The sequence below is a fragment of the Ictalurus furcatus genome, chromosome 5 (genome assembly GCF_023375685.1).
Source record: "Ictalurus furcatus strain D&B chromosome 5, Billie_1.0, whole genome shotgun sequence".
NCBI classification, from domain to species: Eukaryota; Metazoa; Chordata; class Actinopteri; order Siluriformes; family Ictaluridae; genus Ictalurus; species Ictalurus furcatus.
This window is the reverse complement of record NC_071259.1, coordinates 30255702-30283576: the sequence shown is the minus strand read 5'-3', so window position 1 is coordinate 30283576 and position 27875 is coordinate 30255702. Positions and strand designations below refer to the sequence as shown.

The following is a 27875-nucleotide window of genomic DNA, read 5'->3' as shown; positions in this document are numbered from 1 at the left end:
TCATGGCTAGCTACTTCTCTGGCTCCCTTCGGCTTGATGAGTCATTTCAAGCGAAGGCTTTGAAGCTCAGGACTGGTCAGACCTTTAAAGTTGAAAACCGATTAAAAGGGACATCGCTAGCTAGATAGTTTATCCGTTTGGGAGCTAGTTAGTAACTACAGCTAACTAGCTGTGGATTTTTTAAAGCGTGTTTTTTTTTTCTTCTTCGAGAAAACTAACAGCCTGGTAGTCGTGTTGTTTACCAGGGACTTACTCATTTAAAAAGAGAAAACTTCTGCCAAACAAATAAAGCTTAACATTTTTACTATTATCTTTAACGCTCCAGCTGAACAGCTGTCCAAAAAAAAAAGAGAGTAACGCTTCTGTTTTGTTTTTATCCTGAATACCTGTAGCGGTTTTAAAGGAGAAAAACAACACCAAGACAGGGGCACATTTTGTTCCGAGTGTGTGGAGAAATGTCCGGGCTGTCTTTAAAAACTCATCAGCAGGGGGAAGAAAAGGACAATCCGGATCTACAGAAGAACAGCAGACAGGTAGAGCTATCTGAAGAGCAAGCTCAGACCGTCTTTGTCATCCTCGATTCATCTGAATCGTTCAGTTTGCTCAGGTGAGTGCTCACTGTTTGCTGTGCAGAATCATATTCCCATGGCATACTGCATGGCATGGAGAGTTTCACAGGCATGACACAACATCTGAACTGTCTTTTAAACATTACCCATGAGATCAATGATCAGACTTGTGACTGATTCCTAAATACCTCTTACAGTTTTGTAGAGCTGACATTTTGTTGCATTGTAAACACACACACACACACACACACACACACACACACACACAAATGCATGGACCATGTCTTGTTCTGAGTGCACTGTAGATTATTTTTATGGATATATAAATTGACAGAATTCAAATATTTGGTACATTTCGGTAGATATGTCCATCTTGATTGATTGATTGATTGATTGATTGATTGCAGCCTTTAGATTTTTCTTCCTGAACTTTCCACCAGTTGCGACGTGTTAAAATGTATATTCTAAGCATTTTTTTTTTTAAATGATAGGGAAACTTAAGAAAAGAGCTAAATGGTGATAATCATACTAATCATTTCCAGTTAGATGTGGGTTGTTGTTTTTTTTTGAGGTTTGTGTGAAATTTCGCTTTCGGTTAGGCTTAGAACTACCGTGCAACTAGGAAATAAAACACGCTGCGGACGTGCCGTCAGAGGAAAATAATCGACGGTGATGTGGTGACGTTACCGACGACGCGCCGAAGTCCTGAAAACATCTGATCTGATTCGTTTTGTTCGTCTTATCCCACAGCGGTTTCCCAGACGATTTGCAGTTCCTAATGTATTCACGGTGAACAACGCGTCGTACTTTTTATCCGTTTATAGTTACGTTAAACGCCATCCGACGTCCGACGAAGAAAGTGAGTTCCTGTTAGTACTTGCAGTACATCGTAGCGGCTATAGTCATTCCCTCGTCAGCCTCTCATCCTCTCACGTGGGGTCAATAATGCCGGATAAGCAGCTTGTTCTGTTTCCAAGAAACCGCAAACTTCTCTGTCCTGCGGTGGAAATCTTACCGACCGTTGCAAAGTGCCGACACCGCGTTGTGCAGATAACGTAATGGAACTAGCTAAACCTGTGTCTTCTGAACGATCCCGATTCTTTCACAAAGCCAACAAGGATGCATTTATAACAAATTAATAACACAAACGACAATAAAAAATGTTAATAACCGTAAATTGTGAGCTTGGGCCTCGGTGATCAATGAGCCTGTTAAGTTTCGGTACTTGATTTTCCTCGGTAACGAGCTAAAGACTTGTGGCAGTAGATAAAGGCGGTGTGGCGACAGAAAGGAAGCCATCATTCGAAGTGTTAAAGATTGAAACGAGTTGTGCTTTGCAACAAAAGCGCAAGGGTTTGAATTGAGAGTGAAACATCTCTTGCAGCTGTATAGATGCAGGTTCACGTCTGCGCATATTTTGTCTGAGGTTTATGAACTTTTAGCACCTCGGAGAGCATAAAAGTGCGTTTTGACCTAGTTGTTGATTACAACTGCTGCTTGTCACACTCTCTCATCTGACTAACACTTTGCTGCTCTCAGCACCAATGTGGTGGTGGTGTTTTTTTTTTTATGCTTGTATTGTGACACTTTTATAGATAAATCATCCAACAGACTGCAGACTAAGCGCTCAGCATTTACAGGAAAAAGGAAGTGGGTTTGTGTGACTCTCGCAACCGGAGTGCTGATCGAGGCTCGGTTAAAGCTTTCGCTCCGACACGCATAATGATCCAGAGGACAAGGAGCTTGTTTGTGTCGAATCTAAGGGCATATAGATGGGGGGAAAATAACCGACCACAAAGACCGTTTATGTTCAACGCTCACGTTTGCAAACCCTGGGTGGTAAATCTTTCAACAATTCACCTAATTTGAGCCTCGGCCTGATTCCGTTCGAGAGTTGTTTACTCATCCGTGTGGATAAACATTGATAATGTTTTTTTCACACGGTAAGTCGTTTATATATATAGTTAATGTGGTCTGGAGGAAACGGTTCAAATGGGATTACGTGCCCTGGGAAAATGAAAACGTAAATAAAGAGAAGGGAGATAGAGGTTTAACGGAATTCAAACCCCCTTATTAAAAGTGATTTTAAATAAACAAAGGGCTAAGCATTTGTAATAGGGATCACATAAAAATCAGTATTGGATTGGGATCAGTCTGGGACGTGAACACGCCTTACACATGGGTTACATCGTCAGGTAAAATAATGAAATAATCTGATCTGATATCAGTGTCGTAAAATGGAAAAATCAATATGATTCATGTTTAAAGGGCTTAAGACCAGAGTGACCGCTCCTTTATGCACGAACACCATATTTCACCGGGAAAATGTTCATAAAAGTCTGTATATATCAGTTCTAAGACAGAAATGATCAAATATCGAGAATGGATAACATGATTTAAAAGTCAGGATAAAAAGATGAAGCTTATTGCATATTGCGAGGAAAAAATAATCCTTTATCGATTAAAATTAACCACTGCGTGAAAAAATAAAAAACTTTTCGGAGGCTCTTTTTCACAATTTGCGATGCAACTTGCGGAGTTTTTTTGTGCTTTTTTTCTGTGGAAAACTACTTGAATTGGTGAAATCGCAATTGTCTTTCACAGTGATGTTTGTTGGTAAACGAGACCTTTTAGCTGTACTCATGTTCGAAGCACGTGAATCGAAGAGGACTTTGGCTGAACGCGCATCACGATGACGTCACATGACATGTCTCGGCCCGAATCTGCGGTACTTTTGAAAAATCGCAAGCTCCTCCAACTATTTCCTTGTAAATGTAAATGCTTTGATTTTGCGTTAATTACCATGGTCATGAAATCCTGGACGGACTGAAAAACAGTTCAGATCTGTACAATGATGGGAGACAAATTAAAGGGAAAAAACAACACCACAAAGTGTCTTAGTAAGCTGTTTCTTAAATTGTACTGGAGCGATAGACACCATTCTTCCAAAAGAACATTCCCTCAGTTGGGATTTTTATGGCGATGAAGAGCACTAACACATCTCCCATGATAAGGTCTGGTGAATGTGAAGGCCATAGCATATTACGTAAATCATTTTCACCCTCATAAAGCCATTCAGTGAGTATGTGTGCCCTTTGGATGGGGGCGGGATCATCCTAGTAGAGACCACACCCATCCAAGTAGAAACATTTCATCATAGGATAAAGGTAGCCAGTAAGAAGAACTAAAGAGACTCCATTTGTTCCTTGACTTTGTCAACTGTCTGATTTTGATTCGGCGTCCCAAGATTAGATCCGTTTTAGTTTTCTAGTTGTTTACGACATTGAAGTTTGAGACAGCCGGATCAGACTTTTTACAGCACCGGATGAGGGTTAAGGGTCTTCCAGTCACTAACCCTGAGCCTTTAACCGCTGAGTCTGTTTAATAAATGCAAAATCCAACCACAGATTGCCTTTGATTGGTACAGTGGCTTTCTGGTATGTAAATAATGTTGTGGCCTTTTAATTACTACAGATCATTAAGTCTCGTGCTCAAATGAGCACGAAGAACCACTTTATTTATTTTTTTGCAGACACTGAAATGTCAAGAATCTGAGAGACAATCCCACAACCCAGTCTCTAACGAATCTGTTTGACGTTAAAACCGTTTTCTTTTCTTTTCTTTTTTTTTTTAAAAATGTGCTGTCCTTCTGGAACTGTTGTGCTGCGGTATTTTGAAGAAAAGTCACAACGCAGACAGTTTAATAATTGAAACCATCACACTTTTTTTTTTTTTTTTTTTTTTAAAAAAAAATAAAAACCTGTGTGTTTTTCCAGAAAAGAAGGGCACCATGTTACGGCTGTTTTCCTGCCTTCATCCTGAGCTTACATCTGAGAGGAAATGACTCGGCAGAGCTGCCTGTACTGTTTTACTGCTTAGGGTGAAGCTTTGCTGACTGCAGGGAATCTCATGACTGAAAGAATACCTTTGTCAACATTGTCTATCCGCATAAAACATAACTGAACAGAACTCGTCTTTGCCACGAGGTTTTTTAAAAAAAATTTTTTTTTTTGGTTTATTTCATTCAAGTTCAATTTCTGTCATTTCTATTTTATTTTCATTTTTATTTATAAATATCCCAGTCCCAGTCTCACCTGGTCTCAAATCTTCTTCATTTAACCCTCTTTTTTTAATTTTCTTTCCTTTGTTTTTTATTATGTTTTATTTCTGTATATTTCTATTGTATTTATTTATCCTTATATTTATCCTATTACACGCTCCGCCTCTTGGACGCGCCAACACTATGATTGACTTACGGAACTGTCCAATCACCGGCTTGCGCGTAAACACGGACGCCTCGCCAATAATAACGAGGAGGCTGGATTCTGTCAGCCAATCACATCTCAGGAGGCGGGATTTATCTTTTTTTTTTTTTTTTTTTTTAATGCGTCTGTGTGAGCGGTTGAGTTTGGCTGAAGCGGCGCGATGGCGCCCTCTGTCGGTTCACAACATTAGTCTCGCTTCCTAATTTTAGAAACTATCGAGGTTTGTTTCGTAGTGCGCAACTCGAGCGATTTCCTGGTTGGAGGGGATTTATCTTCGTCTGCGGACCTTTTTCGGACCGATATCGAGCAGAGGGGTGTTTTAAGATGTCCTCCGCGCTTTCGTCTGATCTGGTTAGTGCGCCGGAGCGTTAATCTGGGTAACATTACGGCACAACATGGCCACAACACGGGGAGGGACAGAGCAATGCTTTTAATCGTTTCCTCCGGAATGTTGCGCTGCTGTTTACGAGTTTCGCGGCAGATTACACGGAATGGGGATGTTGTGTCGCTTAGATAGACACCGCACTTCTGTAAAGAGTAAAAGTAAAATAAAATAAATAAATAAATAAACGACTTGTGTGTTGGTGGAAATCCAGCCTGGCTGCCGTGACAGCTTGGTCCGGCGGCGTCCGGGGTCTGTTTACATGCTGTACAGAGCTGGAGGGCACAGGAATGTGTGTCCTTTATTCACCAGAGCTATAGATCAGGCGAACTAACATTACTGACCACGTGACCATAGCTGATGGGGAACTAATATTACAGAAATATACAAGATCGTGTCAACTAATATTATAGAATTGCAGACGATCTTGTCAACTATTATAGAAATGTAGATGAGCGTGTAAAGTAAAATCGTAGAAATGTAGCCGATCGTGTAAACTCATCGTATAGAAATGTAGACAACCGTGTAAACTATTATAGAAATGTAAATGATCGCGTGAACTAATATTATAGAAATGTAGATGAGCGTGTAAAGTAAAATTGTAGAAATGTAGCCGATTGTATACACTATTATTATAGAAATGTAGGCGATCGTGTAAACTAATATGGAAATGTAGGCGATCGTGTAAACTGATATTATAGAAACGTGGCCGATTGTGTAAACTGATATAGAAACGTATACGATCGTGTAAACTAATATGGAAATGTAGGCGATCGTGTAAACTATTATTATAGAAATGTAGACGATCGCGTAAACTATTATAGAAATGTAGATGATCGTGTAAACTATTATTATAGAAATGTAGACGATCGTGTAAACTAATATAGAAATGTAGACGATCGTGTAAACTATTATAGAAATGTAGATGATCGTGTAAACTATTATTATAGAAATGTAGATGATCGTGTAAACTAATATAGAAATGTAGACGATCGTGTAAACTATTATAGAAATGTAGATGATCGTGTAAACTATTATTATAGAAATGTAGATGATCGTGTAAACTATTATTATAGAAATGTAGACGATCGTGTAAACTAATATAGAAATGTAGACGATCGTGTAAACTATTATAGAAATGTAGATGATCGTTTAAACTATTATAGAAATGTAGACGATCGTGTAAACTAATATAGAAACATAGACGATCATGTAGACTAATATTATAGAAATGTAGACGATCGTGTAAACTAATATAGAAATGTAGACGATCTTGTAAACTAATATAGAAATGTAGATGATCATGTAAACTAATATTATAGAAATGTAGACGATCTTGTAAACTAATATAGAAATGTAGATGATCGTGTAAACTAATATTATAGAAATGTAGATGATCGTGTAAACTATTATTATGGAAATGTAGACGATCGTGTAAACTAATATAGAAATGTAGATGATCGTTTAAACTATTATAGAAATGTAGACGATCCTGTAAACTAATATAGAAATGTAGACGATCTTGTAAACTAATATAGAAACGTAGACGATCGTGTAAAATATTGTTATAGAAATGTAGACGATCGTGTAAACTAATATAGAAACGTAGACGATCGTGTAAACTAATATAGAAATGTAGACGATCGTGTAAACTAATATAGAAACGTAGACGATCGTGTAAACTAATATAGAAATGTAGACGATCATGTAAACTAATATATAAACGTAGACAATTGTGTAAACTATTATTATAGAAATGTAGACGATCGTGTAAACTAATATAGAAATGTATACAATCATGTAAACTAATATTATAGAAATGTAGACGATCGTATAAATTAATATTATAGAAATGTAGCCGATCGTTCCATTCCATTCAAGTGACAAGTAGCTAAAATAACTATAAGAACCATACAATAAAATGCGATTTTCTCTGCTGTACCAAACCCTGCCCTTCTCCCGTAACAGACTGTAAAGTAGTGTACTCGAAGCGTTCTGCATAGACCGAGTAAATACTATTTCATGCTTAAACATTACTTTTGCTCTTACTGTACTCTCAGGTTTGACGTTGGTCTTCAGTTTGTGGTGGCGTGCTTGACGGTTTCAGTATTAGTTGGTCTTTTTCTGCATGTGCTTTTTTTAGTTCCATTTTAAATGTGGTTAGCAGCTCTTGTGTTTAAAAAAAAAAAAAAAAAAAAAGTTCAGTATGTCAGTAATATCAAGAGCATCAAAACCTTTCTTCCTCTATCTCTGTGGTTCTTCTTGGTTCTCGGTTTCACATGCACTGCTTGTGTGCATTGATTTTGCAGATTCGAGTCACGCTGGTCATTAACGATGATTTGAATTCAAAACTCGAAATGCGTGCAAGTGGCTGCATTTACACTGCAAACCGATGTTTCCCGAAACAGATCGGATAATGTTGCGTGTGTGTAAACGGCCCGGATTGGGTCTTTTTGTTTTCACATCTGATGTGTGTGACTTGGATATCCTACTCAGAAATATTTGATATCTGGTCATTTGTTTCTCATCTAAACGCTCGCGTTTGATTTCATCCTGTTCATTCTGAAGTTGTTGTCATCGCGAAGGCGAAAAACCTTAAGTCGTCCGGTGTGCAAGTGACGCATGTGAATCACTAATCAGGAGAGTCCGGGTGAAATAAATCGTCGTATTTATTTGTAGACAGATATAATCGTTTAAAAACTGCGAGGACGTTTTTTTTTGTGTCCATGGCCGAGCAAGGATATAGTCTGTCCTGGCTCCGGTTTCTTATCTTTTCTACGACCACAGTGATGCTGTGGGCAAGACGTAAACACGGTTCAAGTCTTGCGTATGTGTAAACAGGTGCGGCAAAGAAATCTGATCTGTCTCAAAATATTATTGTGAATTGCGTATCCAGGCACACAATGTAAGCACAGCCATGGATTCACATAAGCGTCTCCTGGTACTGGTCTCATCAGGTTGCCACCCACTCAACTACGTTCGTGCCGTATGAGTTCTGGAAATATTTTCTACTAAGCAGGATTCGTTCGTTAGTGAGCTAACTGGTTCAGTCTTGGTCCCAAGCCAAAGTAACCTTGTTCACCCCAAATAAAAGCTGCTATAAATCAAGCACAAGCTAGCTCACTAATCCTCCAGTCTGGCTTCGTGATATACTGCCCCCGTGACCTTTAGGTTCACCCAAGCAGACTTTCCCTGAAGAATCGTCTCTATGTAGGTTTGCCCAGTGTTGGGAAATATTTCTTGCTTTAAAGTGTTTTTCTGGGTTTTTTTTTTCCCCCCATCTCTCCTGTCATCTCATCAGAGTGGAACCACTTTTACCCGAGTCAGGAATCGTGGCTGACATCGAGGTGGACGGCATCCTCACATCCGATTCAGAGACCTTTTATCAGCTCAAGAGTCAGCCCATTACAGTCAGGTGAGTTCGGTACACGCTATAACGTGGATTGCGAAGGGATGTGGACACTGATGGTGACTAGAAGGTTGTGAGGTCTAATCGTACGACTGCCACAGCACCACGACTGGGCTTTACTTGCATATATGTATGCATATATGTATACATATATATATGTGTGTGTCTGTGTGTGTATATATAATATATATATATAATGTGTATATATATACGTAGAGAATTTTTTTAAGTAGTGCATAACAGTCAAGCATTTCGATGCCAGTTCTGTCATTGCTGAACAAATTGTAACCTCAAAAATTTATTTATTTATTTATTTTTTTTGAGGAATTTTATCCCAGGTTTTCCCAATTTGGTCATTTTCTTGCCAGTTCCCGCCCACTAACAAGCTCTCCCCTTCATCTGAGGCACACGAAGCCGCCACACACCACATTTTCCACTTTTCACACTGCTGCTCGGAGGAAAGCGCTATCCGCCCTCTTCCGCATACAGGAGCTCACGATTGGTTAGTGTCGCCCTGATTTATGGGGGATCCCACATAGTGCAGGGCCAATTTCATTCTCTCGGACTCCTGGTCACGCACGGCTGCGGCATCGTTGGGATTCATGCCCGCGTCGACAGAGCGAACGCTTTTCTAATCGCAAGTAATTTAAGCGCTAGTAAAAGTTCGTCCAGCTGAAAAAGTAATTCACCGAAGGGGAAAGGACGCGGGATTAGTTCTGGTAGAAGTCACTTTCATTTTCCACCGACTTAACGTAGGTGAACTTTGACCTGGCCTTGTGAGGCAAGTGGACAGGATTGCAGTCTCTTTGGTCAGAAACAAATCGGGGAGCTGGTTATTATTAAGTATCAGTCACACTAGACTTTTGCTTGAGCATTTTCTTTCTTTTGTCTGGCGAAAATTGTCATCTCAGCCACAGACATGCTCTAGGTCTTTTGCGGTAAAGCTAGGCCTTTTAGCAATATCGGCAATAGATATTTCTGCAAAACGCGTACGTACACTGTTTGACGTGTCAGGTATTGACGATCACACTCAATATGACAGAAAGCAGTGCTTTCTAGCTAAACGATATTTAAACGTCGAGATTTTAGCTTTGTTATCATCTTTGCCCCATGTTTGTGTGTTTAACAGTTAATGTTGGTCATGAGATCCATAATGAGCGCAGCTCGCTACGTTATTATGCCAAGGCCTTAACTTTGTAATCAAACTCCGTGCTGCTTCTTTCTTCCCCCAAATCCGAGCTTACAAAAACAACCCTGCCCCAGTGAGGAATTCTTGTTGTCGTATTGAAGATTTGATTACACCTGATTGACCAAAGCGTTGCGCAACTAGACACCTTTCAAAGGTCAAAGAAGTGTTTGGGGAAAGTCTGCGGGCTGAACTCTCTCACAGCCACGCTGCTCTCCGGCTTTGCATGCTTCAGCGCTGAGCATGTGTGAGCACATCTGCTTGTTGTTGTTGCCGTTGGCTGCTTAAAGCTCTGGGACTTCCCATAGTGACTCAGCACAACATTGGCCTTCTCAGGAAAACATACGCAGGACTTTTATGGGAAATTCGACATTTTGAGTGGGATTTTTTTTAATTTTTTTTTATCTCGTTTTAATTCTATTGGCTTTCTCGTGTGTTCGGTTCTGGGAAGTTGGGTTGCCAGATTTGTTTGGCGGTTTATCCTGTTACAGTGAGTACAGGTGGGCTGTTTTGGCTTTATAAGATCACTGAAAAACTCGTTCCATAACCTGGAATCCTGCGACGTGAGCAAGCCGTCATCCAGGAAAGGCACTGCCGAAGCAAAAACATCAGACAGGTTGATCATATTTTCTTATTGCGCAAAAGAACTTATAAATATCTTCATAAATGTTTCCTAATGTGTTATATTTAGCTTTGCAGATATGAGATAGTAGGTTTGTAGAAGATTAAGGCTTAATGTTACACCTTACTAACAGTGTAAGTGGTGAAGTGCAGTGAGGATACAGAAGCTAAAGGGGGTGTGTGTGTGTGTGTGTGTGTTGTCAGAGCGAAATGATTTGAGGATATAGGAAAACCAGACAACATTGAAGACTTCTAAAAAGTTTTTAAAAATCTCACTGTGTATGCAGTATATAGTTACATATATACAATATACCTGCCTAAACCACTCCCCATTCCCAGCCATGTACACAAAGCTCCGCCCCCAGAACTTATGGTGATTCGACGAGAGTTTTTACATCAGTAGTCGTTTAAAGCCTAGTGGTCACTGATGGACTAGTAGTACATTTAGTTATATTCATTTCCCAAATATCTTTATCCAGAGTGGCTTGTGATTGAGAGAGAATACAGAAAAAAAAAACAGGCAGTAGTGAGTGAAGAGTTTTGCTCAAAGGTGCAGCAGGAGGCTTTCTGACAGTCCTGGGATTTGAACTCACCACCTTCTAATTTCTAGCTCAGACCCTTCAACGCTAGTAGTAATTTCATGGCACGTGATGGTACCGAAAGCTGTAACCTAGAACTATTTTATCCCTTTTTGCCGTCTCCTTTAGTGGCTCAGTTGCCCCCGCTGCTCCTGCTGTGGCCCTGAGCACATCCGCCATGTCGTCACGGGTGTTGATGAGGCAGGAGCTGATGAGGCAGCAGGCGCAGGACCAGGAGAGGAGAGAAGCCCAGCAGCAGGCGTCCAGCGCTCAGCTTCGGCCCACTGACTCCACTCCCGCCATCTCCGTCTCGTCCTCTCTGCCCAACGCTCGCCCCACGACCACACAGGTCCCCGTGGAAGTGCTGAAGGTATGTTTGCTTATGGGGACGATCTCTCGGTGTACTCTGCTATATGAACACTGATTACGATTTTAACGGTGATGACATCATCATTTATTTATTGTGAAATGCTTTGATAAGGTTTAAAGGTGCCGTTTGTAATTTTAAAAAGTGTTACTAGACTTTTAGTAATGCTATAATTTCAACCAGGTGTTTATAGAAAAATTAATTTCCGGGGGCCGTACAATGGATTCCGCTAGTTTTTTTCTGTTCCGGAAATTCACCCTACCCCCAGCCAAAAAAAAAAAAAGGACCTATAGAGCATATTTAGTTTTGTACTTATGGGGTGGGGTCTAAAACGCAAATGACAGTGTTTATGTTGCAGTTGCACTTCACCTTGCTGGCAGCTAATTTACAAACGGCTTCTTTAACCATGGGATTTGCATGTGTGCTGCATTGTGTTGGATATATTACATTAGCAGTGTTTGTGAAAGACTAAAGCACCTCTTTTTTTACAAATGCGTACATTCTCGGTGAGATATATAGACGGAGTGTCGATTAAGCAACCGAATAATGTGTGAAGTGTGTGTTTATTCTGCTTCTCCTCAGGTTCAGACTCACCTGGAAAACCCGACTAAGTACCACATCCAGCAGGCTCAGAGGCAGCAGGTGAAGCAATACCTCTCTCACACCCTCGGCAACAGAGTGGCCAGTCAGACGCTGGCTATGTCGCCCTCGCCCCAATCAGGCTCCGCCCCCGAGCTTGCCAAGGCCGTCAGCAGCACTCCCAGCAGCCCTCTGGCTGTGCTGAGTCTCAACTCCCATAAAGAGGAGGTAATGTCAAAACCATGACAAGCTCTGATCTTTCACAGAAATCTCATTATACGTCATACATTACTGCACGGTCAAGTTACAGAAATTTCTTTGCTCATGAGCGTCGCGATTAGCGACAAACACGACAGTTACGTTTTACTGCTTAACCATTAGTGGCTATATATAAGACAATTTGAAGTGGTTATAGTTTGTTTTGTAGTGGTTACTGCTTTTAACTAGCACAACAGACTCAACAGACGAGGCATGTGCTTTGAATCTGAAGTGGGAAGGAGAAACATGAACTTCCCTGTCCACTGTGGGTTTTTTGTTTTTTTGTTGTTTTTTTTTTAAAAACGAGCCATGTTGACGGTTTGCTAATCATGCTAATCAGGTAAGAGTATGGGTAAATAAATAGAAAAATCCTCTGTGAAAACTCTCCCATTTCTGAGCTCTAGCTCTAGTATGACTCGTCTCTGGTAGGATGAGCTGCCTTCAGCAACAGTCCACAACACGGGATCTGACACAAAAGCTGTGATTCTTTGGAAACTAAAGTCGCTAATATTCAGTTCATTCTTTTGAAATACTTTGCTTGGTCCGCATCCACACTTTCTGACAACTTCTGCATTAGTGTACGTCAGATTTTGGGATTTCAGTCAAAATTATACTTTCACATTTAGTAGTGAACAAGGTGAATATGTTTTGGCCTGGATGTGATTATTATTTTATTTATTTATTTTTTTATAGTGGCCAGACATCTCTGTAAAACAATAGTTAACAAAACAAAGACTTCTCCATAGTCAGTCTCAAACCGTTTGTGGTTAGCACGCTCGGCTTGAGTTCTCCGCATGCCATTTGGCTAAACAGTGTGCGTTTTCATTTGGCTTAGCAGGTGCTGCACATAGCTTGGCCGAAACCTGTTCTTCAGCAGTTTTAGCTTCCAAGAAATGTCTGGCATCCATGTGGCATTAATAGGTTTAAACAAAATAGGGCACCATAATGAAGTCATAGACTGAACCATCCAGACTACCCTTATCCTTCGCGCAATATAACATTTAACATATAACGTGTGGATTGATTTACAAAGACACGTCAATATTCATTAAAAATTCATTTTCAATCACCTGTGTGTAGTTCACACCTCTGAGGTCGGTAATTGTTTCCTTGAGTAGAAGCATCCGAGACGGGGGGGGGGGGTTTCAACCGGTCTATATATAGTATAAGGCATAAGGAAATGCAGGCCAAAAAAAAAGAAAATAGCTCACGTTGGGTTTTTTATTTATTTGTTTATTTTTTATTAACCTTTGCCGTCAAATGTAAAAGGATGTAACGTAGAAGCGAGGGACAATTAAACAAATAAAAAGAAAGTCTAATATGATGATGTACATGAGAAGATGGCATTCATTCGATGTATATCGACTATATATTGCTACATGAATAGTCCTAGTTAATCGCTGCAAAACTGGTTTAATTGAACAACATGGCTTCCACCCTGATTATTCTGCAGCTTGTACTATAGCACTTAATCCAGCACATGTAGTACATGAGAAATATTTATTTGATTAAGAATTGCTAAAATTGTGGGACTGGTAATTGTGCACACAATTGACTATAGCTACGTAGCACTAATTTGAGTCAGTTGTAATTTGTACGCAGAACGTAGGGAACGTAGCGCGTTTTCAGTTGTTGTCCAATCGATCTGACGTTTCCGTTCATCCGACGCGCTCTCCTGTGAAGAAATCGTGCCCATGGTTTAAAGGATAAGCTGACCAATCACTCATCTGCTATGCTTACAGCTCAGTTTTAATAAGTGTAGTTCATAATTCTATCCATAATAAACAATATCTACGAACACAATGCAGCGTCCAATTTCTCTAGTGTCCTCTGTGCGTAAATAAACATTTCTGTAGACTTTACAGGGACAGTATGCTTCATTAATTGAATTAATATGTACTTCATTTTGCCCTGGAATGGCATTCTATGGTTTTCTGACTGAAAAGTAGTAGTTGACTGTAGTTCCATCTGAGGTCTGAATAGAGATGTGCACAGTTTCAGTATTAACGACAGACTCGGCTCTGAACGCACGTCTGGAAAGTATGTTGTCGCGTGTGTAATCTTTGCTGAATAATGTCTAGGCATGTAGGTGGGGCAACTGTGACCTGTTCAGGGTTTTTATGACCTATTAAAGAACAGGAACTGAAAACTTCTCTTATTGCCTAGTGGCGCCGCACGTAGCCTTGTGTCAGTCAGAGATTTCTGCTATCCTAAGACGGCTTAGAGGGTAATATTTTGATATGATCCTATTACGGAATTTAATTCGGTAGCTGACGTCCGATACACGTCGTCGTGGCACTTTTACACTAATGTGCTTAGTAATTCATTCTTAGAGGAGTTTTATTTATTTTATATTTTTTTAAAAGGAGTTTCGGATTTACGATCAGAGATGTAACTCATGTATACAACGCCGCTGGAGCCACCACTGCTCCTGTGCTGTCAAATCACACCGTTACCACTCTGGAGGTTTCGACTCAAACATCTCACTACTGTAGAATGATCCAGTCGTACGTACGGCTAAACATAGCTCAGGGGGTGGGGCTAAACCCAAAAGCATAAAACGTGTATAATTTGTAAACACGTAAAGCAAAAGTATGAACTGGACATGTGAATAACGATGCGCGTACACGCTGATGGCCTTGAATAGGTACTTTTGACTCCATACTAATAAAAAACAAAACATATTGCTGTTGAAATTTCCACCTTTTGCTAAATAGTGATATTGGGACATATGTAGGCGTTCAGCAGCTATTAAGGAATCTGCAGGAAGGCGACAGGAAATATCAAGTATGAAGAAAGTCTCTGACAAAGAAAATATGGCTTGGCTGAAAATTTCACAACCTACTAATGAACAGTCCTGCATCTCAGAGCGCAGGGAAGTCAGACCTGCTGTGTCGAGTTGCTTTAGCGGCTCTTTTTAATAGTCGGCACTACAAAACCGAGCCAGCTTAATCTTTAAATACACCCTATTTGGAGCCATGAATCGCTAAGCTATTTAGTAATTAATGCACTGTTGTTCTGATAACAGAGCAGCAGTATGTCTAGTTCCTTTATCGGTGTGTTCAGTTCCCTCGGTAAATACAATCGCACACTTTTTCAGGTCCTTGTGAAGTCGGCCAGCCCCTCTCGTGCACTCGCCGTTCAGTACCGCATTGTGCTGGTAAATATCACACTAGCAGCCCAATGGGCCCCTGCACACTTCGCACGCTTTGTGGGTTTGGCTATTAAAGCTCCACTGGACGTGCGGCGACTCCTTAAAAGTCCTGAATAATCCAGAGAGTGTGTGCTTGAGCCAGGCCGCTACAGAGCCACAACATGAAGTACACACTGTATAAGGTTAATGTTTGCGTCTTGTTAAGGCAGCAGGACTTGCACCTAGCGGGCTGTAATGTGGTTTAGCTGGTGTTTGAAATGACCTGCTGTATGTCTCATGGCAGTGTGGGCAGTGTGTCACCATGAAACTGCTGCACATCGTGTTTATTTCAGACCTGTAAGAACGTATGACTCAGCACAGACAGTGACCGGCTCAAGGACCTTTTATGTTTGAGTGTCAAGCAGCTGTAGTTTTCGTTTTTGCGCATTCTCAAGTAACGATTTGTAATCGCTTTCGTTTCTTCGTTAACACGCAGATGGATGGCGTCATTGATGACATCATCAGCCTGGAGTCCAGTTACAACGACGACTTCATGACGCTGATCGACCCCGGCCTGCAGCTGCCCAACACGGTATGTCCCAGCGTCCTGGAAACACACCTTTTCTCGTTTCCAGGCTCATTCGACACCCTCGTCGTCGATCGCGTAAACGGAGCAAGCGTAAGTTACAGGTGCGGTGGAGGTCCGGATTGATTTGCTCTGCCACTTCGTAGGAGGCAGTTGTGAGGCAGAACTTGTGAATTTTGTGCTTTGGACGTTGAAAGGGAAACTCACCGTGCACTTCCTGTTCAAGCAGATTGTTTAAGCACTATTGTTAGGAACGTGGAAGATACGGATAGGGTTTAGAATCCTACGATACGGACTACGCTTGTGAGAGGTTGTTTATTTATTTATTTATTTTTAACCCTTTGCGTGCGACATAAACAGCCATAGACGTCATAATCGGCGAGAACCGATAACTGAAAATAAGACAGAAAGACGAGCTTTTCCACCTGTTCTGAATGAAGGAGCATACAGGAGTGCTTTGTGCATCATCATGCTGGAAGTAACCATTAGAACACGGGTAAGTTGTGGCCATGAGGGGAAGCACATGGTCAGCTACAACACTCACATGGGGCTTTTTAGGTTATTTGAATGTTGCCGTTTCTTTCTTCACTCCAAATGTTCTGTCCTTGATTTTTCCTTGAGTGTTCAAAGGTTAGCGCTCGTGTTTAAAGGCGACGGTCTAGACGTGGTCGATAAACACCGTCTCGGATACTAAAGAAAAGTCTTGCAACCTTCGAGGCATGAACTACACACGTGTAAGTTCCATGATCTGAGTGACGCACTCTGAAATTTGTCTCAATCAGCTGCGTGACCCTGCGTAAATATTGCTGTTTATCACCAGATGAACCCTGACCCAACTCTGAACGCATATCCGCATTTCATTTATGACCAAACCGACGCTTCTTTGCAGCGGGTTCTTCCAGATTGAGAAAGGTTAACGTTGCGCCAGACGTGAAATCTGATCTGTCAGAAGACATCCGATGATCCGAGTGGGACGTTTCTCGTAAACGGCGACTGCGCGGCCTCGCTCGAACGCACCGATTAACTACCACGTTTCGACATGGCACTGAATACAATGAGTTTAATTCAACCGGCATTTCGGGAAGCATTTGTTGCAGTAATTCATGCAGTCATAATTACTTGCGTGTTGCTACCAGCGCTCAGGCTTCGGCATGTCGCTAATGAACCGGCTGCTCTTTGGATCTGTGCGGTTGAATTTGTGCAGGAGCTCTTGGAATCCAGTAGTTCTCTGGAAACCAACATACACTTCTGACACATGGTTACCAAAGGGTGGGGCTGGGTGGGGAACACACTCTGAGTTACACAGACTGAGGGGGGGGGTTAGACACACACACACACACACACACACACACACACACACACACACATTTATATATACACACACAGAGGCATAGGTTTTTTTTTTTTTGTGTGTGTGTGTGTGTTAAAGCTGATAGCCAACAGTGAAAGGTTTTTTTTTTTTTTTAATCTGAGAGATATTTCCCCATTCTCAACGTTCCTTTTTTTTTTTTTTTTTTTTTTTTTTTTTTTTTTAAAGCTGTGACAGAAAGAGGAACAAGTGCATGCTGTTAGAGAGTTAGGAGAAGATGAGGATTCTGGTTTTAGTGTCGGAGAATGAAAAGAAAAGGCTTAAGACTGAGGTAAACTGGGTACTTTTTGCTTTCTTGGTTTTGGGAATTACGATGACCGATTCAGCAGGACGTAGTTATGTCGATGTTGCCTGTAACAGGTAGGACGTGTTTGTTTGTTTGTTTTTTTGTTGTTGTTGTCGTCGTCGTTTTTTTTTTTTCTTTCCTGTCGTACAAATTCAGGAGCTAGATGAGAAATATGGGTGTAAATGATTCCCTGTGTGAATAAGGCTTAGGAAGTCGTGTCCGGACGGAGTTGCCAGTGTCTTGTAGACTACGGTATACGATTAATATCCGAGAGAGCACTTGTTCGTGTTCGGATAGCAAAAATCGCAGGCACTGAGGAGAAAGAGGAAGCTCTGAAGGACGTTTAAATACCATTCATTCTTTGTTGGCTGTTTTTGTACCTGAAACGTCCTCACTGAACTTTTTTAATCTTTAAACGTGTCGTTCGTCGGTTCCTTAACGTTAAACCGTGACACTCTCGGGCATGATCGGACCTAAAAATGCAGAAATTACTATTACGGCTTTTATTGAATTGCACGGATTCATTTATTAGAGGGTTTTTATGGTTATGTGGATCCTTGGGGGATTTTGATAGCAGCGCTGTTGCTAGACGTTTAAGAACACGGTATCGCACATGGCCTTGGAATATTGTTATCGTTCGAGCTCGTTCCACATCGGGTGGATTTATAGAGTTATCGCACGCAGTGCAGGAGACGCGTTGTTTTTGTCTAGCGAACGAGACGATGGCCGCACGACGTACGTAAGTGACGACTGGATCGAGCGTGCTCGTATGGTATGTGGAGGAGGTAAACGTGTGGTGTTCCCAGCATAGTAACAGACACGAGCACAAAAATGGTTCGTGTTTTGGAAACGCGGCGTTTTCGTTCCGAAGCCGTACGGGACGTGAGCGATCCAAGGATGGGCGTCTGGTGTGTTCCTTAGTGCCGGTTATGGCTGACACTTTTGGCTTTCCAAACCACGGGTGAAGGAAATAAGACTGGAATGATCGGAAAGGAAAAAAAACGACTTTCACTTCGGAGTGTTTAACTTTTTAACTGTTTGTCATTGAGCTTTGTTTTTTTTTTTTTAGCCTAAACAAAGATACACGATCCAGAACGGGGTTTGTGTATGGACGGATTGTGTTTGGGGCGTGTGAAATGGCAGTTCGGAGATATCCAATCTATTTCGTGTCGTCCTAAACGCACATGGCACACCACACCACACCACGCCACGCCGTGCTGTTGCGGTGTTTAGATAGAGGCCGCGCAGTGAGTGGGCGGGGCCTGATGTAACACTCTGCTATTGACTGTTTGCAGCTGCCACTCTCAGGAAATGTCCTGGATGTGTACAGCAGTGCCGGGATGACCACGCCCACCATTACCGTCAGCAACTCCTGTCCCGCAAACCTGCAGAACGTTAAGACGGAGCTGACAGGTAGTCAACCTGATCATCAACCTTGTATGTTATTCCTTTGGGTTTTTTTATCTCACACCCCATCAAACCTTTCTGTCTTTATTTCTGCACCGCCGCTCCTTCGATCTGTACCGTATATGCACGTCTGTTAGCTTTAATGACAAAAGCATATGAATTACTTCAGTGGCCGATATGTTGCATCGACCATTCCTAGCGTTGTGGTGTTATTCCCAGGGTTTGAAATTAACAACAGCCCAACGGGTAAAAACGGCAAGTTATTTCCCGAAGTAAATGTTTTTGAATTATTTATAACATGTACAATTTTTTTCCTCCAGCTTTCTCCCATTTCAATCGTAGACGATTCCCATTCCATTCATTTTACGTTGAAGTTCACACACGTTCACCATCACAGGGCAGCTGATCGCACTGGGAATAGACTTAACTCCAGCCATTGGTTGAAGTCTGTTTTTTTTTTTTGTTTTTTTTGCAGTAGTGCTACATCATTTATACTTTTATAAAAAAAAAAAAAAAGATTTAGCAATGAACAGACCTCTGTCATTAAAAATGATCGAACCCAGACTTCCTTCCCGTCGCTCTGGCGCCGTATGTCTCGCCGTACGGTTGGCGTCTGAGGATAGACATGAATCTACTCAAGACCCCAACTATATTTGTACGATTTTAAAGTTGGGATTAAAATGAGCAGTTCGCAAGCGCAACCTGAAGTCAGTCCCACCATATGCGACCACTGTACCGCTTGTGCTTCACGGACACTCGTATCGCGTGGATTTTAAACCAAGGAAATTGTGCTTTAATTGCTGTAGTAGTAGATACATGGAGACAATAAGAAATGTCCTTGATCAGACCCAATTTTAGAAATCCGCCCATAATCTTTCACATTCCTACTGAGTAATGTTTGGTATTTGAGAAATCCTTCTTACTCCCATGATGTTCTGAATGTTTTCAGATGCCGAAGCGAAAGCTCTCATTAAGGAACGGCAGAAAAAAGACAACCACAACCTCAGTGAGTTTCATCTGCTCTCGACTCCAACCCTTTGATCGTGGTTTCTGAATCATGTTGAACTTTCATTTCCATATTCTCGTTAACGAAAACCAAAAGTGACCAGTCTCTTGAAGAACATCCGTTATCGTGAACAGAGAGATAATCAAGCCTGTTTTCCTAAAGAATTTGATCAGTTAATAGTAGTGTTCTACTGCGTTACTAAGTGAGTTTATTCCTTCACAGTCGAGAGGAGGAGGAGATTCAACATCAACGACCGCATTAAGGAACTGGGAGAGCTCGTTCCCAAATCCAGTGACCCGTCAGTATACCAGTATACTTCGCTCCTTCCATTTCTTGCGATTTTTCTCAAATATTTCTCGAGTTTATTTATGATTTATGGTTTATTTATTCACTTTAACTTAAACACGTAAACACTGTTAGTGATGCCGCGTGAGCCGGGGATCGGATCCGGTCTGGGTGTGTAACCGTGCCTCTGTGCTTTTCCTCTTGTATTCAGTGAGATGCGCTGGAACAAGGGCACCATCCTGAAGGCGTCGGTGGATTACATCCGTAAGCTGCAGAAGGAGCAGCAAAGGGCTAAAGACATGGAGCAGAGGCAGAAGAAGCTAGAGAACACCAACCGCGCACTGCTGCTCCGCATACAGGTCTGATCTCTTTCACTTTCTTCTTCTCTTCTGCATTATGCCCACCTGCTGTAGAGAGTTTCATAACCGTGCGCGTGAGGATCAGGCGTCAAGAAGTTAAACGGCCCTGTAATCCGACGAAACGAAAATAAACGCCTTCGTTATATTGTCTTGGATGTTGGTTTAAGTTAAAGCTACAGGCAGATCGTCAGAGCGGTGTGAAGTGCTTGAGGGCAGCGTCGAAAGTCGAGAGCCAGCAAGAAAGTTATTGAGGTGTTGTGTTATTATTCGCAGGTATCGGAGGTCATGCGGGTGAAGTGAACCAAGAGTCATAAACAAGGCATTACTTTAGAATTCCTCAAACTCCGTTAAGGCATGGCCTCTCCGTGACTCCGCCGTCTGAGCGTGAAGAAACGGAAAGGTAGGAGGAAGGGAAGAAAGGAAGGAAAAGGAAAGAAAGAAAAAATAAAAGATTGAAGGAGGAAAATGGAACGTAAAGAAAGAAAGAAAGAAAGAAGAAAGAACGGAAAAGGTAAGAAATAGAAAGGAAGGAAAAGGTAAGACAGATAGGAAATGGAAAGAAAGAAGAAATAACTGAGTGAAGGAGGGAAATGGAAGAGAAATAAAGAAAGGAAAAGATAAGAAAGGACGGAAAATGAAAGGAAGAAAAACATAGAAAGAAAGAAAGAAAAGGGTAAGAAATAGAAAGGAAGGACATGAAAGAAATGGAAAGAAAGAAAGGGAAATGGAAGACAGAAAGAAAGGAAAAGGAAGGAAATAGAAAGGAAGGAAGGAAATGGGGAAAAAAGGAAGGAAAATGAAAGACAAAGGAAAGAACGAGAAATCAAAAGAAAGGAAAATGAGCGAAAGAAAGAATTAAGAAAAGTGAAATATAAAGAAAGGAAAAAGAACGAAGAGAAAAATGAAAGGACAGGAAGAATCGAATAGGGAAACGGTACAAGAGGAAAAAAATAAATACCCAAAAGAACGTGATTTTTCTTTTTAAACTTAAAGTGACGCATCTGGACGATGTGACAGATTCCAGTGCTGAAAGGAAAGAGCTGAAATGACAGTTGCGTGTTTAGTAAACCTCTCTACGGTCCAGCAGCTCGTGTGTTCAGGTTGTGTGATTGCTGTAACTCTGGTCTGCGTTTGATATTTAAGTTGTTGTTTGTTTCCCCTCGGTGTGGTTCGGATCAGGAGTTGGAGATGCAGGCTCGTCTCCATGGCCTCGTTCCCTCTCAGGTCTCAGACTCCATCGTCAATCACCATCAGCAGCAGCAGCAGCAGCAGCAACAACAGCAGCAGCTCACGTCTGTGCAGCACAGCGCTGAACCTGTCACCACAACGCTCCTCACTCTGGGCGGCCCAACATTAAACCACACCCACGTCTCCTCTTTACTCTCCCCTCCCCCTTCTGCCTCTCCGGTGGGCGGGGCCATGAACGTCCCGTTGGACCTAGGAACTCTGACTTTCGGCGAGCTGGATGACCACGCCTCCTCCATTTTCAGCCCCGGTCTGATGGCCGGAGAAATGGGCCTGAGCGATATTCTGATGGATGACGGCGGTGCCGACCCCCTGCTCTCCTCCGTCTCACCCGGAGCGTCGAAGACCAGCAGCCGCAGGAGCAGCTTCAGCATGGAGGAGGACTTGTGATGGACGTGATTCACGATTGTGCGATTTAACTCCGATTACCAGGCTCTGTTAGCCAAACTCAGCTAATACAAGGCTCGACTTCTCCATTCCCGCTTGTGCACGTCGCAAAATGGGCCAATAGAGGGCAGTGTATCCCAAGGTCAATTGTCATTGTAATCATAGTACAGTTAAAAAAAAAAATGAAAGAAAAGACAAAAAAAAAAAAGATGCAGCATGGCTCTTGACCCCTGCGCTGATGAAGAGACGCTCTACAAATTTTACCTCAGCGTTTAGGGGTACTGCAGCTTACAAAGGATTGTAGGAGCGGAGTTGTTAAGAAGACGACGTATGATGCTGGCAGATGTGCCCGCTGACCACGCATACATCACATACACATGATTTATTTTATTTATTTATAATCTGTTTTAAAAACAGCACCTTGCCCCTCCCCCTTCTCCCATCTCCCATCAGAAAACAAACTCAATTATTACAAAGACAACAACACAGTAACACCGCATAGCTGTTTATACAGGGTTTTATGACGTGCATAAAAAGAACCGATGAGTTTAAAGACTTATGAACAGCGAGGGTATTTCCTGGACTATAAAGCTGCATTAGCGATCGTAAGAAGCTCGGGTTAATTCACGTTTAGAGGAGAGAGAATAAATCTGTTAATAGTGGCGATTATTATTATTAATAATCTGTGATCTCTGTATAAATTAGAGATGGGAGCATCTGTGTAATTGTAGACACATTTTCCCCCAGATCAAAAAAAAACCAACAAATCTTCTAAAGCAAGAACGTATAATGCTTTGACCTTTATCATAATCAGCGTGTCCATTCTAGACAGTAGGTTTCATGTCCTACAGCCAATATGTCCTACACTAAATAATGAAATACTGCATATCGTTCAATATCACCTCTATTTCATTGTTTGGTGTGCTTAACTCATCCATTGTTGGTTTGGTTTGGATTGGATTGGTTTTGGTTGGGAGAATGCTTCCTAGAGTGCCTCTATAATTAAGAAAAGGTGTTTTAAAAAAAAATAAAAAAAAGAACGCTTTCTCCTACAGGATATGATGGAATCTTTACCACGCCTATTCATTTGGGATCATTTTCTGCGGTTATCCGTAGAGGTCAAGAACCGATAGTAAAAACGTACCTCAGAGGCCGTGAAAAATATCCCACGTGACTAAAAGCGCCGAGATGGAAATATCGTCTATGCATTCATTTCTAAACTCTGATGTGCAGTGGACATAGAAGTCATTTTGCATAGCATTACATTAGAGCGACACTCTGGCTGTAGCGAACCGGGCAAGAAAAGATCGTCTATGCAAAGAGTTTAACCAACACTATATGACGTAAAACCTTAGACACGGTCCTTTTGTTTTAAAAGGACAGTAAAGACGGGGAAATATATATATGTAAACTATATATATGTAAAAAAATGTATAACAAATGAATATGCTTTATTGTGTGAAACCTTTTTAAACGTAGCAAACTGGAGCTACTCTTTATAGTAAAAAGGCCACGAACTGCTCTAAAGCTGCGACCGTGATTAATGTCACTTCTGCTAATTACAATTAGGAGCGAATTATTATTTTTATTTTTATTTTTTTTTTGTTAAATAAAAACGGGACAGATTGTAATCACATGTTACTAACTCGAGTCATTTTCTTTCAGGCAAAAGAAATAAACGCAGCTACTTATCTGATGGATTAAATGTATATTTTGTGTTCGTTGAGGAAATGAGATCTCAGCAGTACTCGGTTGAATAAACAGTTTCGTTAGTTACGAGCTACGACTCTTAATTAAAGATTTGAATCTACACGTCGAGACGCAATCGGTTTCTGTATGATGTCGATTTACACGACACTTTTAAGTTTAACTTTTAAGGTTAATATTTTTACATGTAAGGGGATGTTGCAGGATCCTGCGAGAATCCCGCATCAAGTTTTTATCATCACGTTAATAATTTCCGCGACCCAACCTCCACATGCAACACGACTGGAATCTCAATATTAGGCTTTATATAGTGCCATGCGTGGCATATCGACAATTAATTCGCCTACACGACTGCACGCCCGTAGATTGTAGAATTTGTTTTGGCGCAAATTCAGGAAGCTGGTCACTCCTTCACGTCATGTATCTGTACTTTTTAAAATGTTAGAAACGTATGCAGATGACAGCGTTGGGTTAAGGCGGTAATCCGGACTATGTACGTGTAGATCGTGTCCTACAGTCCGGAAAATACATCTCGCTTCAGGTTTGATGTTTGTGGTACGTTGGCATGTTGGCGAGTGAACCATCTTTAGGCAAAAAAAAACAAAACAACAACAACAACAAAAAAAAAAAACAGCTGGAAATGGTTTAAGTGAAGCGGGTGAAAACTATAATGAAGACATGTCCAAAGGTGTATCATTGTAGGTGCATCAGTTCCACCTGAAAGGGACGGTAGCACTGTGTGTGTAAGTGTTGGTGTGTGTATGCGTGTTCACGTTTATATGAAGAGAAAGTGAGCGCGAGAGGACACGCGTTTTAAAGCTCTCTCAGGAAAATGAGTGCATCCTGTTCAGATTTGCTTTCATTTCCTGTCGGGAGATTTTGGCTCCCTGCGGAACCGTCCATGACGATAATGGAAGTCTATTAAAGCTCGTTGTTGTTGTTGTTGTTGTTGTTGTCGTCGTCGTCGTCGTCGTTAAAATAACCCAAATCACTGCTTCAACACTCGATGGCCTAATTCCGCTCTACCAGTTTCTTTCTGCCAGGATGAAATAATTGTTTAAGATGGATCAGTCGTGTATCCGGCGAAAACGATTCAAATCGTCGGCTCAATTAAAACTAAACCTACACTATTACATTCCAACGCGAGACGAGGACGGTGGAATATATTTAGACACACTTTGTTGTACAAGTTTGTGTTTTTATCATTTGCTGTGCGAACATTCATTCTAATCTCTTCACGTTTTCTTTCTTTTGTTGTTGTTGTTGTTGTTGTAGATGCAGTTTAATTACACATCGACACCAAATGGACAGCTTTTAGCTCTGAACTTCTGAACTGTGACGCATTTTTGGAAAATGGATGATCAGTGTTTGAAATTTTTTGCTCTGTGTCTGAACCTCCCTCGCCGTCGTTACTTCAGGGGATGAGCGGACGGGATGTTTTGCTAAATCGCCATTTCGGGTTTTTAGCTGACGTTTCAAAATCGCCCGAGTTCAGCACGTCTTGTCCGCGAGCCGACCTTCACCACGGACGATTGCGAGTTATCGAGTTGATTACGTGAATGAAATATGATGCAGGCCAATAGAAGAGGCGTGGTTTTTTTTTTTGTGAATTTTTTTTGTTTTTGTTTATTTTTGGTTGCCAAACTTCACCCAAATCCTGTAGTTCTTCTGAAACTCCAGTCTGCCTTTGATGAAAAATCCAACCTAACGCTAACGTAACGGTGTTCACGTTGTTTTTCTGTGTAGTCGGGAGACGGGAAGGAGCACGGAACGCTTTTAGAATTTTGACTTTTACTGATGGACTGAAGTGTAAAAGAAAAGCGCAGCCTGAAAATACATGTTTCTATTGAAACGTCCGAGGTGTGGTGGTCAGTGATTCTGGTGCTAATTTGTCGGTCGGTGCTGTATTTTCGTTACTCCCCGTACGTTAATGGGGGATGTTTTTATTGCTTGTTCAATTACAATGGCGTTCATCAGGAGTAAAAATGAAAACCGTCTCGAACGTAAGTGCGAACGTTCGGATTTCGCGATCCTCAAAACAAAACGCACGGAAAAAAAAAAAAAGCGCGTTTATTTCTTTCTTGCCATTTTTCCATCGACGTCCACGTTAAAAACAAACGCTGGAATCGAAGTCGTTTCTATACGACGCAGTCACACCGAGTTACCGCGCGGAATGTTCTCGGATAGTTAGCGATGTACGAAATGATGAGAACGATGGTGTTGGCGTTAAAGTTTGAGCGGAGTGTACTAAGAGAGCCGGGCAGACTAAATGACTAAAGCGCTGCTGCATCGCTCTTATCAGGTAGAGATGTCTGTGAAAGAAGTTTAAACTTAAAGCATAATATGCAAGTTCAGGGTGTGTGTGTGTGTGTTTTTTTTTTTTTTTTGTATTGTTTTTTTAAATGAGATTTTATATGCTGTTAATGCTTCGCGTGAGTCGGGTGTTAAACGTCTACCAGTGTACAGCGTACACGGAGCGGACTCCCGTACCGTTTAAAAACCTCTCAAAAACTGTCCACTTTGCCATAATAGTACTAACTACAAGTGCAGTAGTTTTCCACTGGATTGTACCGTAAAGGCTTGAATGTGACATTACAAAAAGAAGTCTATTTTCAGATATTTACTCAAATCTAGGTTGCTGTTTTGTTTGTAAGTGTTAAATATTAACGATACCCCAGAGTAATGGACGGATTTATCGTTGTGCAGGTAGCGAGACTGTTTTTAATTTCCTCAGTGGAAAATGTCGAAGTCACAAATGCCTTCCTCTTTTTAAAAGGAGAGAAAAAGGAAAAAAAAAAGAGAGAGAGAGAGAGAGTTGTCGATGTGGGCGAACAACGGGAACGTTTTAGATGAAACGAAAGTGATCTAGTATGCATAAATCTGAAGTCTATGCAATGGAGTGTGGCTTGTGGTGCGTGAGGAGTCGTGTCTGGCGTGTGTATGAAGAGCTTTCTCATCAGTGCTGTACAGAGATGCATGCTTGCGTCATGACTCGAGATGCACAGAAATCACGTAGTATATAGATATATAGATATAATGTAGCATACTCAAGGCTGTTCAGCCACTTGTATTCACTCCACAGGGAAATCACCGTCCTCGTATTTAGTATATTTTTGCAAAAAAAAAAAACCCCAACAAGACAAACGTGGCATTTCTGTAGACATTTTCTTCAGCCTCTATTTTTTTTTTTTTTTTTTTTTTTTTAAGAAATAGCAATACGTTACGTTCATCTATTTTTGTAATACTTGAAGTAATGTGCAATTTATGTTATGATTTAAAAGAAACAAACAAACAAACAAAAAAAAAAACAACTCCTAACAGCCCTGCATTAGTTTTATTTTTCCAATCATATGTACAGGAAGTATTAATTATTAATATTCTTAGAATTATGACTAATAAATAAACCAGAAAAAGCGTCTTTTAAAACATTTTTATGCGCCTACAAGAAAGGGAACGTCTGAACCGTGCTGAGCGTCTCTATGGGTATAACTCCGTGTGTTCCTTGTGTCTGAACTTTGCATTTCTGTGTCTTTACAGCTCCAGCGTAAAGCAAGCATCACTCATTTCAGTGGCTCTGTTCAATGTGTAGTTTCTTCTTTTTTTTTTTTTTTTATTTACTTTTTATGGAAAACATATAAATAAAGTTTGAAAATATCATTTAGTCTTGTGGGAATCATTTACGTGTGAATCGAAGCATGTAGGTGAGCTGGTTGAGGTGTGTGTGTGTGTGTGTGTGTGTGTGTGTGTGTGTGTATAATGATATGTATATATTGTATATATTAAAAAAAAAAGAAACCTGGAAAGTATTAAATTGGAGAAAATCTCTATAATGTATAAACTGCAGGTTTAGATTGTTCAATCTGATTTTCTACACTTTCTTTTTTTTTTTTT

The 27875-nt window shown here is 41.1% G+C and overlaps 1 protein-coding gene across 7 annotated transcripts; it reads left to right on the top strand.

The window, feature by feature from the left end:
* tfe3a (transcription factor binding to IGHM enhancer 3a) lies at nt 1–27875 on the top strand. 7 transcript variants are annotated; one of them, XM_053625708.1, is made up of 10 exons: nt 1–607; nt 8518–8631; nt 11140–11380; nt 11960–12184; nt 15844–15939; nt 18884–19001; nt 19945–20001; nt 20224–20299; nt 20498–20645; nt 21825–27875. In XM_053625708.1, the coding sequence occupies exons 1-10, from the start codon at nt 456–458 to the stop codon at nt 22278–22280; spliced, it is 1683 nt and encodes a 560-aa protein (XP_053481683.1). In that variant the 5' UTR covers nt 1–455; the 3' UTR covers nt 22281–27875. The 7 variants fall into 7 exon arrangements, with proteins under 7 accessions (XP_053481683.1, XP_053481682.1, XP_053481681.1 ...); XM_053625707.1 differs by having other exon boundaries at nt 20224–20311; XM_053625706.1 differs by having other exon boundaries at nt 18884–19025.